At 38.2% G+C, this 20051-nt stretch overlaps 1 protein-coding gene and 1 pseudogene across 1 annotated transcript in view; both read left to right on the top strand.

Moving 5' to 3' along the window:
* Nucleotides 1-13165, top strand: part of LOC134327007 (tripartite motif-containing protein 16-like) — a 28248-nt gene extending 15083 nt beyond the window's left edge. The window contains exon 7 of the mRNA XM_063009097.1: nt 12642-13165. Within this exon, the coding sequence (XP_062865167.1) occupies nt 12642-13165 (524 nt within the window). The remainder of the gene's footprint in view (nt 1-12641) is intronic.
* Nucleotides 1-20051, top strand: part of LOC134326200 (zinc finger protein 850-like) — a 191679-nt pseudogene that overhangs the window by 73021 nt on the left and 98607 nt on the right.

The following is a 20051-nucleotide window of genomic DNA, read 5'->3' as shown; positions in this document are numbered from 1 at the left end:
TGGGCCCCAATTTACCTCCCAGGTGTGGAGGGCTTTCTGCAGGGCCTTGGGCCCACAGTCCAACGGGCAGGCAGAGAGGGCAAATCAGGGCCTGGAGGCCGCCCTACGATGCATGGCCGCCCGCAACCCTAGGGGCTGGAGCTCCCACCTTGCCTGGGTCGAGTACGCCCACAATACTCTGATCTTGTCCGCCACAGGTCTTACCCCCTTCGAGGCCTCCCTAGGCTATCAGCCCCCATTATTCCCTGAGCAAGAAGCAGATGTGGCAGTTCCCTCCGTTGGGCACCATCTCCGTAGGTGCCGAAGAGTCTGGAAGACCACCCGGGCTGCCCTTCTCCGGACTCGTGACAACAACCGCCGGTCAGAGACCTGGCCCCCCCATGCTCCCGGTCAGGCCGTGTGGCTATCCACCACCAATATCCCCCTCCGTTCAGTATCCAAGAAACTCTCCCCCCGCTACATTGGCCCCTACGTCATTGAGCACATTATAAATCCCACATCCGTGCGCCTAAGACTCCCTCGCCACATGAGCATCCACCCCACCTTCCACATATTTCAGCTAAAACCAGTGACCTCCTCCGCCCTTGAACCCCCCTGTAACATGCTAAAGACCACTATTCAGTCCAGGATCAATGATCAGTCCTGGAGTTTGTTCTGTTCTCCATCCAATTTTTCATTCTGGCACAATAAGAAAAAGACTGAAATTCCCATAATGCAGAGTTCCTCTAGAATAGGAGTGTATGTGGATTATGAAGCAGGAACTCTGTCCTTCTACAGCATCTCTGATACAATGAAGCTCCTCCACAGAGTTCAGACTACATTCACTCAGCTCCTCTACCCGGGGTTTAGTGTTTATTATGGATCAAAAGTGAAACTGTCAGATTTAAGAAATTAAATGTAAAATTTACATGAAAGTGTAACATTAAACTGTTTGAGTGATTTGTGTTTGTGTAGTGTTTGTGTGTATGTGTAGTGTTTGTGTAATGTGAGTGTTTGAGTTGTATTTGTGTGTGTAGTGTTTGTGTGTACGTGTTTATGTGTAGGGTTGGTATGCATTTTTGTAGTGTTTGTGTAATGTTTGTGTAATGTGTGTGTGTTCGTGTAGTGTCTGTGTGTACATGTAGGGTTTGTATGTGTTTGAATTGTGTGTTGCTGGTGTGTGTCTGTGTACTTTTTGTGAATGTGCCATGTTTGTGGGGTGTCTATGTTTGTGTAGTATTTGTGTGTGTTTGAGTAGTATTTGTGTATGTGTAGTGTCTGTGTGTATTTGTGCAGTTTTTGTGTATTTGTGTAGTATTTATGTGTATGTTTAGTGTCTGTGTGTGTAGTATTTGTGTGTGTTTGAGTAGTATTTGAGTGTGTATGTGTAATGTCTGTGTGTATTTGTGCAGTGTTTGTGTTTGTGTAGTGTCACACTTACATGCACACGCTTAGACATACGTATAATTACACTCACACTCACACACACTCATACACACACATTTAGACATACGTATAATTACACACACACAAACACTGTACACACATACACACACACACACACACATATACACTCTCTCTCTCTCTCTCTCTCTCTCTCCTATGTTAATTGGTTTATTTTGTGTTTCCTCTCCAGATGTTTGTCGGTTCACACTGGATCCAAACACAGTAAATAAAAACCTCCGTCTGTCTGAGAAGAACAAAGTGGTGACCTGGAGTAAAACATCACAGTCGTATCCTGATCATCCAGATAGATTTGATAATTGGTACCAGGTTCTGTGTAAATAGAGTGTGAGTGGACGCTGTTACTGGGAGGTTGAGTTGAGTGGGAATGATGTGGTTGATATAGCAGTGTCATATAAAAGCATCAGCAGGAAGGGAGGTGGTGTTGAGTGTGTGTTTGGAGGTAATGATCAGTCCTGGATTTTGTTCTGTTCTCCATCCAGCTTTTTATTCTGGCACAATAATAAAGAGACTAAAATACCCATAATGCCGAGTTCCTCTAGAATAGGAGTGTATGTGGATTATGAAGCAGGAACTCTGTCCTTCTACAGCGTCTCTGATACAATGAAGCTCCTCCACAGAGTTCAGACCACATTCACTCAGCTCCTCTACCCGGGGTTTTGGGTTAATTCAGGATCAAAAGTGAAACTGTCAGATTTAAGAAATTAAATGTAAAATTTACATGAAAGTGTAACACTTTCAATTAAATAACAAACTGAATATTTAAAAACATAAAAGAGAAAATTTGTGTACATTACAAAATGGTAAATGTGATCATTTTCACTTCTTTCTTCCCAAGTCTATTATAACCCCAAATCAGAAAAAGTTGGGACAGTATGGAAAATCCAAATAAAATAATGCAAATACTATAAAGAAAATTTTTATTTATTAATTTTTTCTTTTCTTTATACCAGAAAAGTCGTCATTGCTGCCTCCAACACCTTACAAAACACCTTTTTTCTTGCCGGTGTGATGTATTGAAATAAAAATAAATTAATAAATAATGTATAAATAATAAATAATAGGTAATAATAAATAATGACATAGACTGTTCCCTCTTTTTCAGCTCCTAACAACATATTCCTGATGGTTTGGTTTAGGCTGGTTTAGAAAGACAGTCGGGTTTTGCAAAATGTTGTTCAGTCTTAATAACCGTGTGTAGTAAAGGATGATTGGATCTCCTAGTAACCACTGGAACTCCTCATTGCTTCAGTATTTATATATTAAGGAGAACTGTTGATGCTGTAAAAAAGAGGAAACAAACAAAAACTATCAACCATGATCATAAAACACAGTAACCCCAACCTCTGTACAATAGTACAAAACCCTTTACCCCCCACTGTGTACATCCACCCAGCACCTTACAGAATGTGAGGATGAGGGTACAGTCATAAGCTGTTTTACAAAGACATGCCAACAGTATCGGAATTTAGGATGTAATAACACTCACAATCATAAACACAATGTCATTACCCCCATCAATAAAATATTCTTATAAAACGGATAGTTCCGGTCCTAAAATCTGATTGGCTGAGCCGCGTTCGAAGCCGTTGTAAAATCCCCAATAAACTCACACCTAGGACCACCTCATATCATTCCATATTAATACGCCACTGAAAAGAAAAAATTAATGTTATTTTCGCCCTCATGTTGCCTAGCAACACTGTTAATCGAACTATTTTGCGTCGCGGAAGAATGCTTTATTGTAAGTTTATACACAATAAATACATTTATGAATTAAACATTGTTGTATTTATTATATTTTATGTTGACCGCCGTTTTATAAAAGCAATAAGCCACTCGAGACCGTACGTTACTGTTACGATTTTAGCACGGGGAAAGAAGTTTTAGGCACTCCGCTTCGCGTCGTGCCAAAACGTCATCCCCGTGCTAAAATCACAGTAACGTACGGCCTCTCGTGGCTTATTGCTTTAATCTCTTATACACACAAAACCAATAAACTAAACCAGATCATCCCTTAAACCAGTGGTGTTTAATAATAGAGGAGAAAATCCACGTTCACAATCACTGTAGTTGGTGTCCTCTGTTCCCAAATCATTACAGAATGCTGTTTTAAGACATACCCATGTCCCAACTTTTTGGGAACGTGTTGCAGTAATCAAATTTAGAATAAGCATGTATGTTTACCACAGTTTACTTCAATAAACTTTATTGTAGTGAATTAATTTGTTTAGGAAAAACTCCCAGCATACAGTCAGGTAGATCTAGCAAAGTCCACTAAAATGGTGCATTTCTTTGTAACCTCCAACAGTGATGGACTGCACTGTGTGTGAGGGCAAAACATATCTTGGTTCCTCGTCCAGGCAAGTTTGTTAAAGTTCCAGTTGATTGGAACTGTAAATTTGGGTCTTTCTGCTTAATGCAGTGATGAACTGTGTTTACTGACAAGGGTTTTTTGAAGTATTTCCAATATGGCACAAACATGTAGTCTGAGGTACAGGTACAAGTTCAAATGGTATTCAGTATTGTTTAGGTCTTGCCCTTTTTTCCACAAAAGACCTTTGACCTGTGAATGAGTGTATACTTCAATAGTTGCTTTCTGGTTTTATTGTATTTCTGCTTCCTATCATCATTTAAAAAAAAATTGGTTTGTACATAAAAACGTAGAGGAAGCGACAACCTGGCAGTTAATATAAATGATTTTTTTCTTAATATAAATGTTAATATAAGAGCGCTTTTAAATGTTCAAAGACAAACCCACATAATGTCACTACACATGTGCACGGTTGTGTAGTGATTTTGGTTATTTTGTAAATTTCTAATCATTTGTAGATTAGATAGTGTAGCAGAAAAATGATAGAAAGACGTATTGCTGGATTAAACATTAACACTCCTCTTCAGTTTTCTCTGCGTCCGGAGTGCTCCATGTTTGTTTACCTTCGAAGACATTTACGACCCCCCAGAGGGAACCCTAAAATGTCTTTTCCCCACTCCTACCCTTCATTAGAAGGCCTTTTGGCATAGACATGCTACTCCCCAGGGGACTTTTATGACTGGTCAGAACTCTAAAGTTGCCAAGGTAATTTGTGGTCTTAACCAGATCGGGCATTAAGTCCAGCTTTTGGCTCCAGCAAGTTCAGCCAGATGTCACCATCAAACTCCAATTGTTTACACTTGGATGCTAAAGACATGGAAAATGTGGATTCCATTTAGGGCCAGGCATTGTAAAAATTCCTCCAGCCAAATAGAAGCCTGCCTTGACCAGAACACACACCCAACTTTTATGACTCCAGAGGCCAAAGACAATGTGTCCTGACACACACACACACACTGGAATTCGGGGATTGGGACAATATGGAAAATTAACTAAACCAAATTAATTCTAACCAAAGGACCTTTAACAATTACCTTTACAAATTTGTATGTGTTATAATACAAGTGACCTGTGGTTATTTTGTTTATGTTTTATGTACTCTTCATTCTACATCTGTACCGTATGCTTAAATTCCAATATGTATTGATTTCTGTATGTTGTACTTGTGTAATCCATGAATGACTGTTTAGATGTTCTTTTATAATTTTAGGTAATATTAAGAGTTGATTTGGAATAACTTTCACAAAGATCTAACTCTTACAAAACTTAATTTGTGAACCAACTTAACCAACTCATGCATTGTTGTATCTTAGCGCCACCTGCTGGTTGTCAGTAGTTAAAAGTACATGGTGGGAGGAGACCTGTCGTCACGTGATCTCAAAGAGAAGTTTAAACTGATTGGCTTTGACTTAGATAACCCCACCCTTTGTCGCATAGTTTAAAGAACCAAGGCGGGCTTTGTTACTCAGTTCAGTAGAAGAAGTTCAGTGGAAGAAAGCGCAGTTCAGAGAGAAGTAGAGTTTTTGGAACAGCTCAGCAGATAAAATTGAAGTAGGTTCTAGAGGTCTAGGTCTCAAAACCAAGCTGCCTGGTAGTATGCATGATAACTGTTAGAAGTCCTTCGAGCAAACCTTTTCGAAAACAACTCGTGGTGATCAGAAAAGCCTTACCTGTGGAGAGACTCAGAAAGGAGCATCATTTGACCCTAAAGGACCACCTCCTATACGCGTGTGTGTTCGAGATTCTTCGGTGAAGAGACGGTGAGAACCGCAATTTTTCTACAGACCAAGGGCCGAAATAGAATCAACGAAGACGACCGCGAGGTGATCCAAACCTGGGTCTTTCTCTTCTACCTCCTACTGCCGACGTCTCCAGGTAACACGGTTTATGTGCTCTTGTTATCTAATAATGTATGCATGAATCTTAGGCCATTTAAATAATAAGCATTGTATTCGTAGTGTTATTGTTCATTTCATAAACCTTATAATTGTATGCAACTTGGCACGATGTTTTTAATTACTTTGAGGAGAGAAATAGTTCCTTTTAAGTACTTACGTTAGAGAAAAGAGACTGGTATGTTTAAACCGAGGTTTTCCAGCGAATAACCTTTAAATCCAAAATCACTGGTGGTGCTCCGTTCTAAAGGCTATTAATTATATAATTAATTAATTATATAATTAATTAATTGATTATTATTTTATCTCAATTAATGCAACAATAATGAAGCTTCCATATAAAATTAGAGACAAATGGAGAGTGACTGCATGTGATCTCATGGAAAAACATGGACGTCGGGCACAATTCAGTAATATCGTTTCTTTTGTTGAACGTCAAGTTAGAGTAGTGTCTGACCCAATCTTTGGTGATATTCACAACACCCAACTTGGACCTTGGAATTTGTTTTTGGTTGCTTATGCATTGGGCATATGAGCAAGAATTGCGATAGGCGCTTGACTTGTAAACTATGTAACCAAAAACACTCTAGTGTTCTTTATATACTTCTCAAAGAAAAATTAGATAAAGCTATTAACACAGCTAGTGAATGTTCCAAAGGCTCTGCACTAAGTATCGCACTTGTGTCTGCTCAATCATATGAAAATACAGGGGCCAGGATCTTATCTATACTCCCAGTTCAAGTAAAGTCGAAAAAAGGAAACAAAGTCATATGTAGCCCAGGTTTGGTGACGGTAGGAAAGACCTACGAGTCGCCTTACACCACTGGTATACAATTATACTTGGGGATGCAGCGGAATGGTCAGTAAAAATACCGAGTCAGGAATTTACAAATTTCACAAGTATTTTATTGTACACAAAAGAAAGACACATAAAACATTCAGTTCATAGCAGTCTCTTGAGTTCTGGTGATAACGGTGGGTGAGGAAGGAGAGGGTGGGCTTGTCCAAAAGTCCGACTTCATGAAACGACAGACCCAGTCCCATATATTCCACAAAAGCTGCCACTAGTAAGAAGAGGGAAGCACAGTTACGTCCCTAATGGTACACTTCCCACAATCACAAAGAGGAACTTTACAGTACAGCTTTGGTCAATGACTATAATACGAACATAGAAGCTACAATCCACATGACGACCTACACTAGTTAAAGATACACTGCACCCGGTGTTATAACACACAAACCACTCAATTCATATACAAAGTTAATCCATAATGCACGCTACTGAAAATAGTACATTACACTACCACAAAGCTATCCAAACTAGAAGACGTTCACTAGTATAAGTTCATAGGACAGACTACTATGGCTAAAAATTCATTATTAAAAAGACTAAAGTCACTAATGGGGCGGTTTAAAATCTAAAACTGTAGAATAAGGAAGCTCAGACACGTTACACAAACACAGTTCCTATTTTCATACGTTTAAGAGAGCAAACACTTAACTTTGGGAAGGGTGAGCATTCTCACCCTTCCGCATCTCCGACTCGCGTCACAGTCTGCTGGCTCCGGCCCCTTAATGGCTCACATCACTCTCGTGCCACTCGGACTAAGTCCGCCTCGTCCTCGAGCCAGCAGAATAGTCAACCAGCCGACGCCGTCTTTAGTTCGCCAAGCGATCCCTTTCCATGGTCTCTCTCTCGTTCTGTGCTGTTTGTTTGTAGTTCTCCGCGTGCAGCTCCCGTCCCAGCTTCCGGTGACCCGCCCCCTCCCCGTCTGGCTTCTAGTGTCCCATTCTCCTCTCCCGGCTCATTCACACGCCCTTTTTCAATCGTTCCGCCGTCCACCCGCTCCTATCATCCTTCAACAGTCAACTCTCATCCAGGTGCCACCAATTAAACCCACAAATCACATTTTCCCAGCCTCTCGCTACACCTACAATTAGTCACCCGTGACACCTACACACGTATGCATTCCCAGATCCAGGTAGTACATCTACATTTTGTTCAGAAAGCTTAATGACAAAGTTGAATTTGACTGGAAGAAAGACCAAAATCTGCCTAGTAACCATGAGCCCAAAGACGACAGTCTCCAGTTATATTGTAAATGGTTTGGAGGTATCAAGTCTTCATGGCAAACAGTTTTATGACCTTCCAGAAGTATATTCTCAAAAAAAGATGCCTGTGAACACAGACAACACCATCAAAAAAGAAGATTTGGCTAGATGGCCTTATTTGGATGGTGTTTCTATTCCTTACATTCAAGCTGACGTAGAGTTATTGATTGGTACCAATGCCTCTAAGCTACTTGAACCATGGGAAGTGATAAATAGCTATGGAAATGGACCTTAAGCTATAAGGACCCTATTGGGATGGGTTATTAATGGATCACTTGGAGAATGGCATCAACAGCCGCATAAAAAGGGTCATCCAGCTCTAAGTGTAAACAGGATCTCTGTAAAGCTTCTGGAAAAAATGCTGAAAACTCAGTATGAACATGATTTTGGTGAAAACGCATCAGATGAAATTTCCAAAGAAGACATGAGATTTATGGCAATCATGGACAAGTCAGTCACCCTCAAAGCAGGACATTACAGTTTAAAGCTACTCTTTAAAACAGACAATGTCCTAATGCCAAACAACCTTTGTGTTGCCAAACAACGCCTGGAAGGATTAAAAAAAAAGTTTGAAAAACATGAAAAGTTTCAATTGGAATACATCAAGTTTCTCAATGATGTTATCAAGAATGGTTATGCTGAAAGAGTACCTAAAGAGCAGCTGAATCGTACAGATGGTAAGCTTTGGTATATTCCCCATCATGGAGTATACCATCCTCGAAAGGGTACGTTACGGGTTGTATTTGACTGTGGTGCTGAATTTAGGAACATGTCCTTGAACAAACAACTCTTGCAAGGTCCTAACCTTACCAATTCATTACTTGGAGTTCTGCTGAGATTTAGACAAGAACCAGTGGCATTCATGGCTGATGTTGAATCTGTGTTTCACCAAGCCCGAGTTGCAGCAGAAGACACAGACTTTCTTCGATTCTTGTGGTGGCCTGACGGTGATACGACACAAGATATTGCAGAGTATAGGATGACTGTGCCTTTGTTCGGCGCAGTGTCCTCACCAAGCTGTGCCTGTTATGCTCTTAGAAAAACAGCAGAAGATAACAAGCACAGTTTTTCAGCTAATGTTATCAGCACAATTAACAACAATTTCTATGTTGACGATTGTGTCAAAAGTCTTCAGTCTCAAACTGAAGTTATTCAAATGGTCAAAGAACTTAAAGCTCTTTGTAAAAAAGGGAGCTTTCATTTTAAACAGTGGATTAGCAACAATCGAGAGGTTTTACAGAGTGTTCCAGAAGGGGACTGATCAAAACTGAGTGAACTAAATCTGGATCAAGATGAGTTGCCAGTGGAAAGAGCTCTTGGACTTTATTGGTGCGTCCAGACAGATACATTTAAGTTTAAAATGGTAGACAAGGAACGACCACACACTAGGCGTGGGATATTATCTGTCGTCAGCTCTATTTATGACCCTTTGGGGTATTTGGCACCACTAACTCTTCCAGCCAAACTTATGCTTCAGGAATTATGTAGAAAAACTTATGGTTGGGATGATCCAATTCCTCAAAACCTGAAACAACAGTGGATCAAATGGATGACGGATCTGCAGCAAGTAAATTCTTTCAAGGTAAACAGATGCATTAAGTCACAAGATTTTGGACTACTTGAACATGCTCAACTGCATCACTTTTCCGATGCCAGCGAAAATGGCTATGGCACTGTGAGCTATCTCAAAATACAGAACAACCAAAATAAGGTTCACATCTGTTTTCTGCTTGGCAAAGCAAGAGTGGCACCACTCAATCAAATCACTATCCCTCGATTAGAGCTTACTGCTGCTGTATTGGCTGTTCAAATGGATCAAACACTTCAAACAGAATTGCAATTTCCAGTTGAAAAATCATGCTTTTGGACAGATAGCACTTCAGTCCTAAAATACATAAAAAATGAAGACAAGAGATTTCGCACTTTTGTAGCAAACAGGATTTCAAGCATCAGAGAGGCGACGGACCACAAACAGTGGAGATATATCCATACTTCTCAAAATCCCGCAGATGATGCATCGAGAGGACTAAAGGTGGAAAAGTTCATGGCAAGTAAACGATGGTTAAATGGCCCAGAATTTCTGTGGAAAAAAGAAGAGGAGTGGCCAAAGTTTACCATAGAGACGACCATTGTTCCTGAAGATCCAGAACTTAAAAGGGAGCTCAAAACAAATGCTGTGCTTACAGAAAATGCACCAAATCCAACAAACCAGTTCATAACATACTTTTCAGATTGGAAAAGACTAAAGGTTGCAGTCGCATGGATGTTAAAATTAAAACACATTTTAATAGACTTATCTAAGAAAAGGAAAGAATTGTTAAATTCTGCAGACCCATCATGGTATGTGGAACAGGAAATACAGAAAGCCAAAGCTGCTTTGGGACACACTGGACTGTCCACAGATGATCTCGCTAAAGCAGAAAAAGAACTTATTCATTTTTCTCAAAATGAAAAGTTTGAAAATGAAATTGCAACTCTCTCCTCAGGCAAATCTGGAGTAAAAAGAGACAGTATCATTCACAGACTGAACCCCGTTTTGGACAATGGACTATTAAGAGTTGGTGGCAGATTATGTAGGGCAGCAATGCCAGAAGAGATTAAACATCCCATCATCCTATCTAAAGATCAGCACGTTGCCAAACTCATCTTAAAGTACATTCATGAAAAGATCGGTCATGGTGGGAGAAACCATGTTCTTTCCAGATTGCGTGAGAAATATTGGATAACTCATGCTAATGCAGCAGTAAGAAAAATCCTATCCAGTTGTGGCTTTTGCAGGAAATTTAAAGGTAAACTGAATGAGCAGAAAATGGCAGACTTGCCCATAGATAGAATAACTCCTGATCTTCCTCCATTTACTAACGTTGGGGTAGATTATTTCGGACCTTTTGAAGTGAAAAGAGGGCGCTCCACTGTAAAACGGTATGGGGTTATTTTTACGTGCATGGCCAGCCGAGCCATTCATTTAGAAACTGCATATTCTTTAGACACCGATGCATGCATAAATGCCATACGCAGATTCATTTGCAGAAGAGGACAAATCTCTCATCTTAGATCAGATCATGGAACTAATTTCATTGGTGCAAAAAGAGAACTAAAAGAAGCACTAGTTATGTTGGATCATGATAAAATACAAAAAATGTTGATAAATGAAGAAATCAAATGGAGCTTCAATCCACCCACAGCCTCCCATCATGGTGGTGCATGGGAAAGAATGATTCAAATGGTGAGAAAAACACTAGCTTCATTACTACATCAGCAGACCTTAGATGATGAAGGGTTACAAACTGTTTTCTGTGAGGCTGAAGCAATTATAAATGACCGACCCATAACTAAATTGTCAGACGATCCTAATGACTTGGAGCCTTTAACCCCCAATCATCTTCTTACAATGAAAAGGAAGCCAGTTTTGCCTCCTGGGCTATTTGATAAAACTGATTTATATGTAAAAAGAAGGTGGAGACAAGTACAATACATTTCAGATCTTTTTTGGAAAAGATGGGTTAAAGAATACTTACCTTTGCTACAGGAACGGCAAAAGTGGAATAAAGAAAAACGCAATTTAGTGCCTGGTGACATAGTTCTTATTGCAGACAGCACGGCACCACGTAATTCTTGGATGCTTGGGAAAATACTCGAAACGTTTCCAGACAAAAAGGGATTGGTTAGATCTGTAAGAATTCAAACTAAAAACACTATATTGAAAACATTTAAGATTATGAAAAATGTAAATAGCAAAAGTGTTCATGTATATTTTTATTTTATTATTATTTTGTTGAGTTGTTTTTGTTTTGACATATTACGCTTTCACCTGCTGGCTCTTTTGTATTTGATATTGTACATATTTAATTGTTTATGTCTTATTGCCATTAACAATTAGGGGCCGGTGTGTAAGAGCCATTTGCATTGATTTTATGGTTGTGCTTGGTTCGGCCACTAGGTGGCACAGTATGTATAAAAGGTGGTTCAAAGATGCTGGCAGGAAAGGAAAAACGAGTAAAAAAGTCAAACTGTTTTTTGACCGTATGGTGAACGTAAGGAAGCATATGTACCGTTTTGAGTATTGTTTGAGTAGCGCATGTACTGAATGGAAACGTACGTAGTATATAAAAAGTACCGTATGAGTTTGTACTTGGGATGTGGAAAAATAGACAATAAATGGATTGACATATCCAACGGTATAAACAACGTGTATTATCTGTGGAAACAAAGGAACGCGTCAAAATTGGTAGACCTACTCTTTTTCCTCACATGTAGTGCCCTAATGTAGAATCGTTTTTATTGGATGAAGAAGGCCACTACAACCAGTACCAGTATGTGTGTGTTTGTGTGTATGTGTAGGGTTTGTATGTGTTTGTGAAGCGTTTGTGTGTTTGTGTAATGTATGTGTGTGATTGTGTAGTGTCTGTGTGTACGTGTAGGGTTTGTGTACTGTTTGTGTAGTATTCATGTGTGCTTGAGTAGTGTCTGTGTGTTTGTGCAGTATTTGTGTAATGTATGTGTGTGTTTGTGTAGTGTTTGTGTAGTGTTTATGTATGTTTGTGTAGTGTTCATGTGTTTGTGTAGCACTCGTGTGTGTATGTGTAGTGTTTGTATGATTGTGTAGTGTATGTGTTGTGTCTTTATATGTCTCTGCAGTGTCTGTGTGTTTGGTGTTGAATAATGTTGTACTGTATTTGTGGTTGTGCTGTGTATTTGTGTTTTGTCACACTCACACTCTCACATGCACACAATTAAACACACACTCTCTCTCTCTCTCTCTCTCTCTCTCTCTCTCTCTTCTATGTTAATTGGTTTATTTTGTGTTTCCTCTTCAGATTTTTGTCAGTTCACACTGGATCCAAACACAGTAAATAAAAACCTCAGTCTGTCTGAGGAGAACAAAGTGGTGACCTGGAGTAAAACATTACAGTCGTATCCTGATCATCCAGATAGATTTAATATTTGGCCTCAGGTTGTGTGTAGAGAGAGTGTGAGTGGACGCTGTTACTGGGAGGTTGAGTGGAGTGGGAATTATGGGGTTTGTATAGCAGTGTCATATAAAAGCATCAGCAGGAAGGGAGGTGGTGATGAGTGTGTGTTTGGACGGAATGTTCAGTCCTGGAGTTTGTTCTGTTCTCCATCCAGATGTTCATTCTGGCACAATAACAAAAAGACTGTAATTCCCATAATGCCGAGTTCCTCTAGAATAGGAGTGTATGTGGATTATGAAGCAGGAACTCTGTCCTTCTACAGCGTCTCTGATACAATGAAGCTCCTCCACAGAGTTCAGACCACGTTCACTCAGCTCCTCTACCCGGGGTTTTATCTTAATATAGGATCAATGAAACTGTCAGATTGAACAAATTAAATGTAAAATTTACATGAAAGTGTAACATTAAACTGTTTGAGTGATTTTAGAATCTGTGAGGCAGTGATACATTTATGAAGATTTTCTTTTTCAATTTATTAACCACCATTTATTCAGTGCTGTGAAAAAGTATTTACCCCCTTTCCTGATTTCTTCTTTTCTTAAATATTTATCATATAAATGGATTCAGATATTAAAACTAAATTAAATAAAAGACAAACTGAATATTTTAAAACATAAAAGAGAACATTTGTATGCATTACAAAATGGTAAATGTGATCATTTCCACCTTAAACTTCTTTCTTCCCAAGTCTATTTTAGGAAAAATCTTATTATAAAAATGAGCATTTTCCTTTTGAACCACAGGTTGGTCATTTCAGCAGTAGCGAGCGCTTATGAGCAGTAATAACTGAGAGACGTTTGGTGTTCCTAGGCTGTTTAGTACATTAAGAGACATTAGGTGTTTTAGAGTCTCCTGAAGAAGCTGATTCTCACCTGATTTCTCCTGAGCTGTAAAACACAAGTTTAAAAGTGAAACCAGCACATGGTGAGGAATAATACAGCAGAACTTAGATATGTGTGGATGGTTTCAGAGGGGATTTGATTCTGTCACAGAAATAGTTATTTGTATTGTGGTACGTTCGTTCAGCCTTCATCAGTTTATTTCTGTTTATTCAGCCTACAGCAGTTTAGACCCGCCCACTTATCCACCAATTTGCCTCCAGGATGAGCCTGTATAGAGAGAGAGATTAGATTTTTTTAAATTACATTTTATTACAATGTGCAAATTTACAAATTACTTTTTAACAAACAATTTTTGTACAGTAAACAAATATAACAGTAACATTAAAAATTAAAGTGCATAATGCTTTTCTACAACACCATGTTTTGGTCTTGCTCAAGGGCCCAACAGTGGCAACCTGGCTGATGCTGGGCTTGAACCAGCAACCTTCTGATTACTAGTCCTGTACCTTAACCACTGTGCTACCACTGCCCTCAGTTTATAAAAACGATAATGTATCAATATTTTACACTTAACCAGAACATAAAATAAAACTACTGCATCATGTCCAGGTTGTTTTTCTATCTTGTTCTTCCTGCTGCTATAAATGTTCATGTTGGCTTGATCTAGAATAAAATTCAGTGGAATCAGTAAAATCTGTATGATGTGGTAATATGAGATCTTCTAACCTTGTTGGAAAAAAAGTATTATTATATTATATTACTTTTTTGCAATTCTCCAAAAGTACCACATGAGGGCGACATGTGCAGTACAGTAGAAATGTCTGAGCCTCATAAAGTCAGTAGAAAAGTCAACATTCTTCAAGTGTCTGGTGGGGTGATTTAAAAATAAATTAATTTGCTTATTTTATTAGAGACCTAAAATTGGTCTATAACACTTCCTTTTGTTTTTTAATGGAATTTTAAAATGTGCATAATTTTACCATGTTATGTCCTTATGTTGTCAAAATATAAACAAAAGTATTTATAACAAGTAGATAAGAAAATGGTTTTAAAAAATACAGAGATTTTATTGAAATTTGTGTTTTAATAACAGAGAAGGTCTGAATGTCCAAATTTTTAGATCTACATATAGGTTGTATGCATAGGTTTTTATGCATCAGAATAATGCTTGTATATTAAACTGTAAAGAGATTATTTACCTTCTTCAACGCTTCACAACTGTATTACCGTAAAACAGGGTTTAGACGTGCAGTAAAAGTGACAATAATGTGACCGCGGTAGGACCCGGGTTGTTAGCTCTGGGTGGGATTTTTCATCTTTAGACCTAAATATACTACAAAATAACAAAAACACCACAGTCCTTCTAAATTTTGTATCTGGGACAGCAAAACTGGCAATATGGAAAACCAGAAAGAACAAAATGCTAGAACAAGGGTTTTAGCACTTAATTTAAAAAAAAACTGTGGGTGGATAGAATATGTAATCGTTTTTAAACAGATCATGGGCATTACAATTGCCCATCACCCAACGCTTACTTCAGAACACCTACATGACCATGTACATGTGGACAAAAACAACATCTGGATGTTAGCATACGATCTGGGAGGAGCCGTACAAAGCCCCGGGTTAATGACACCTTATCCTTAAGACATAAACCATAGGCCTAGGAGTACAGTGCAACCCAAGAGAGGCAGATCAAATAGAGCCACTCCCAGTAATGCAGGACACAGTAGAGCCACATGCAGCAACTCAGCGTCCACCAAACCCCAGCGTCCCACTGCAGCATCGACCAGATCCCAGCATCTCACTGCAGCACCGACCAGATCCGACCCAATGAAGTGCTGATGCATTTTTAAATAAATTATAAGATAAGATATACTTTATTTGTCACATATACAGGTGTACAGTACAATGAAATTCTTTCTTCGCATATCCCGGCTTGTTTTGGAAGCTGGGGTCAGCCATCGTACGGCACCCCTGGAGCAGATAGGGTTAAGGGCCTTGCTTAAGGACCAAACAGTGGCTGCATAGCAGAGCCTGGATTTGAACCGCCAATCTTCCGGTTGATAGCCCAAAGCTCTACCTACTAGGCTACCACTGTCCCAGTATGCTGTCATTTTAAATTCACCGGCTAATTCCATGAAATTGCGACTGAAAAGTAAATGATGTAAATACAAGTTAGTTCAGCGGTACCATGTGTTTGTTCAAACCAAGTACGAGTAAAAAAGAAAAGTGGATCTCGAGCATATAAAATTTAACCCCGAATGGACATACAAGTATTTTCTCATGTCTGGTGTGCTTGCGACCACATTAATCAGTTGGTGTCCACTGACCATTAAGACATTTCTTTTAACTACCTGATTTTATGTAACTGTATTTAGTGCTGGGCGATTTTCACGATTAATTCGGTTAATTCGCATGAACGTTTTCACCCGATGTTAGAAATGTGACAATCGCGATTGTTTACATACTTTATAATTTAATTAAAATACCAACATGTCACCAGACGCTCGCGGAATATAAATCAGGGAAAGTTTTATATCAAAAGGGCAAAAACAGTGTACAAAGTCAAGTAATGTCAAAAATCAGAGGATAAACAGACAGGCAGCAAACGGAAGACAACAAGGATTATACACGGTAATGGTTAGATTTAGAAATAAGGACGCAAACACGATCAGCAAAACTTCACAACGAGACACACAAACAGAAAAGTTTAAATAAGATGCGCATGGAACCGAACACAGCTGAACTGAATCAAAACTCCGGAGCCGATGGGCGCGATCAGGATTGGCTGACCCGGGACATGTGATAGTCACGTGAGAATCCGTGGGAGCATGGGAATTGTAGCACATATTGTTAGAAGCAGCCTGTGCCTCCTCCATCCACCCCCCAATCACAAGAGGACAAAATCAAAGCTGAGCTGACTGCTTACTCAATGTCCCCCAGTTTAGATACTGATACAGACTCACTTATATGGTGGAAACAGTAAACAGGCTCGTGTTCCTTTTTGTGAACTTTTTGTGGTTTTGCACTTTTCTTATGCTGCTTGTTGTTTGTTGTTTGTGAGCTTTTTATATAAAGAATATAGCTAGTTAAGATGTCTATTTTGTTTAAATTATTGTTAATTATTATTATATTGTTATTGTTATAAAGTTTAAGTTCCTTGAAAGGATAATTATAGGTGGTGCTGTTACTATTTTTGCACTTCTGCAGTCTTTTAAATTAAAATTTTTCAATTGCATTATACAAAAACAAAAAAATTCACAATCGTGAATCGTTAATACATTTGAAAATAATTGAGATTTTCTTTTCACCCAGCCCTAACTGTATTACAAATTCACGTGGACAGGTCTGTAAAAATTTAATTTGTGGCCCTCTGGTTTAAGTGTTTATGTGAAATCGGCCCTTGGTAAAAAGAAGTTGTGCACCCCTGGTATAAGGACAATTTATCACCATATTTGTCAGAAACTAAAAGATATTCAACACATATTTGGCTAAAATTAAATAAAAACATAATTGAATGTGAAAATGACCTGTACATATGTGCAGCTTATACCCCCCCTCTAGAGTCTCTGTACTATCAGGATTGTTTCTTTGAGAATCTTCAGCAGGAAATCAGACATTTTCAGGCCCAGGGGAATGTCATGCTTGTTGGAGATTTAAATGCCAGAACAGGCAATGAGAACGATATCATCGATTCTACTGGTAACAAATATATATTTAAACAAACCTCCATCAACTTCAGCACTATCTTCTCCCAAAGAAACAGTCCTGACCACGTTCTGAACAGGAATGGTAAAGAGCTAGTGCACCTCTGTCGATCCTCAGGTCTGTATATTCTTAACGGTAGGATCCGAGGGGACTCTTTAGGGAGGTTTACATAATGTTCAGCTTTTGGAGTTAGTGTAGTCGACTATGCGATCACTGACATGGACCCCTCCACTATTAGTGCGTTCACTGTCAGACCACAACTCCCACTTTCTGATCACTGTCAAATCAATGTTTATCTTAAACGAATCAGTCAGCATCAAATCATGAAATATGAGCCCTGCAAAACATCCCAGTTAAACCGAACATTCAGATGGAATCATGACAGCGAAGCTAAATTTAAATCTGCTGTCGGTTCCTCAAAAATCATTAATCATATTAACAATTTTCTATCAGAATCATTTGAATTAAACCAATCAGGTGTTGATAGAGCTGTTTCACAAATTAATGGAATATATTATAAATCCGCTAAAATTGCAGGTCTCAATTTTATAAACACCAAACCAAACCAAAAAGCACAAAAGGAAGAATGGTTTGATGAAGACTGTAAAATAATTAGGAAGAAATTAAGACATCTATCAAACCAAAAACACAGAGAACCAAACAATCATCAAATTCGATCAAATTATGCTACAACTCTAAGAGAATATAAAAAGATTTTACGACATAAAAAACACATCTATTATACTCAGTATCTACAAAAAATTTTAAACTCTATTGATGAAAATCAATTCTGGGAACTGTGGAACAACCTGAGCAACAAAAACCCACATCATCTGGCCATAGAAAATCCAAATACCTGGAAAAATCACTTTGAACAATTATATGAGCAATTACCACCAGATGATTTTAATTCAGAACAGCAAAAAATCATAGAAAATCTAAATATATTAGAATCTACCATAAAAAACTATCAGAACCCAATTGATTACCAAATTTCACAGGAAGAATTAAATACCCAAATTAAAAAACTCAAATCCAGAAAAGCCTGTGCACTGAAAAAAAAACTATGTTGGATTTACATGAAAAAAATATGTACATCGGTTGCACATAATAAAGTTATGTTTACTTAAAATTAAGCATTCATGTTCTACACACTAAAGTATTATTTGTTAAATCAACATGACTTTTTCATATAAATGTAAATCTTTTCATTAATGTAAAGTATAATCAATTATTATTTGTTAAACTAACATGACTTTTTTATACAAATTTAAAGCTTTTCATTAACGTAAAGTATAAACAATTATTATTTGTTAAACTAACATGACTTTTTTATACAAATTTAAAGCTTTTCATTAACGTAAAGTATAATCAATTATTATTTGTTAAACTAACATGACTTTTTTAATTTTTATACAAATTTAAAGCTTTTCATTAAAGTAAATTATTTTGAAATATCATCTATTAAACCAACATGACTTCATTATGCTAAGTACACAGTGTGTTAAACCAACCTATCCCCAGGTCAACCTGATACTATTTAGTTATAAACCTTTGGCATCAATTTTACATTTTCAAATTATTTTGTAACCTGATTCATGTTAAGTAGTGTATTTTGTACCTAACTAATTTTGCCTAATCTTTTACCTACAACATTATTTTTTCAGAAAGCCAACATGGCAATAAACACACACACATTTCTTTAAAAACACAAAATATCTGTATTTAGTAACAATACCAATCATTTTTATAAATTTACTCTGAACTGCACTATTGTGAGGATTTGGCCTTTTCTTCCTCAAACAACTTTACCAGGAAAATAAATAAGTCACTCAAGAAAAAAAAAAAACCCAAACAAAAATATGTGTGCATATACACAAAACATACATTTGAAAAATAAAATAAAATACACCAATCAGCCATAAAATTAAAACCACCTCCTTGTTTCTACACACACACTGTCCATTTTATCAGGACCACCACAGAGCAGTTATTATTTGGGTGGTGGATCACTCAGCACTGCAGTGACACTGACATGGTGGTGGTGTGTTAGTGTGTGTTGTGCTGGTATGAGTGGATCAGACACAGCAGTGCTGCTGGAGTTTTTAAATACCGTGTCCACTCACTGTCCACTCTATTAGACACGCCTACCTAGTCGGTCCACCTTGTAGATGTAAAGTTAGAGACGATCGCTCATCTATTGCTGCTGTTTGATCTTCTAGACCTCCATCAGTAGTCACAGGACGCTGCCCACGCTGTGAACACGGTATTTAAAAACTCCATCAGCGCTGCTGTGTCTGATCCACTCATACCAGCACAACACACACCAACACCATGTCAGTGTCACTGCAGTGCTGAGAATGATCCACCACCCAAATAATACCTACTTTGTCATGGTCCTGGGAGAGTCCTGATCATTGAAGAACAGAGTGAAAGCAGGTTAAAAAAGCATGCAGAGAAACAAATAGACTACAGTCAGTAATTGTAGAACTACAAAGTGCTTCTATATGGTAAGTGGAGCTGATTAAATGGACAGTGGTTTTAATGTTATGGTTGATCAGTTATATAATGTGTTTTATAAAGAAAATGCATAGTAAACATCCATTACTACTGGAACCCAAAGCAATATCATTCAGTAGTAGTATGCAGTGGTTAAATCAAATTTTCTTTTCAGTGGTGATTGGAACATGGGTTCACAATG

The sequence above is a fragment of the Trichomycterus rosablanca genome, chromosome 14 (assembly GCF_030014385.1).
Source record: "Trichomycterus rosablanca isolate fTriRos1 chromosome 14, fTriRos1.hap1, whole genome shotgun sequence".
Taxonomy (NCBI): Eukaryota; Metazoa; Chordata; class Actinopteri; order Siluriformes; family Trichomycteridae; genus Trichomycterus; species Trichomycterus rosablanca.
The sequence above is the reverse complement of the archived record's forward strand: the minus strand, read 5'-3'. Positions and strand labels throughout refer to the sequence as shown.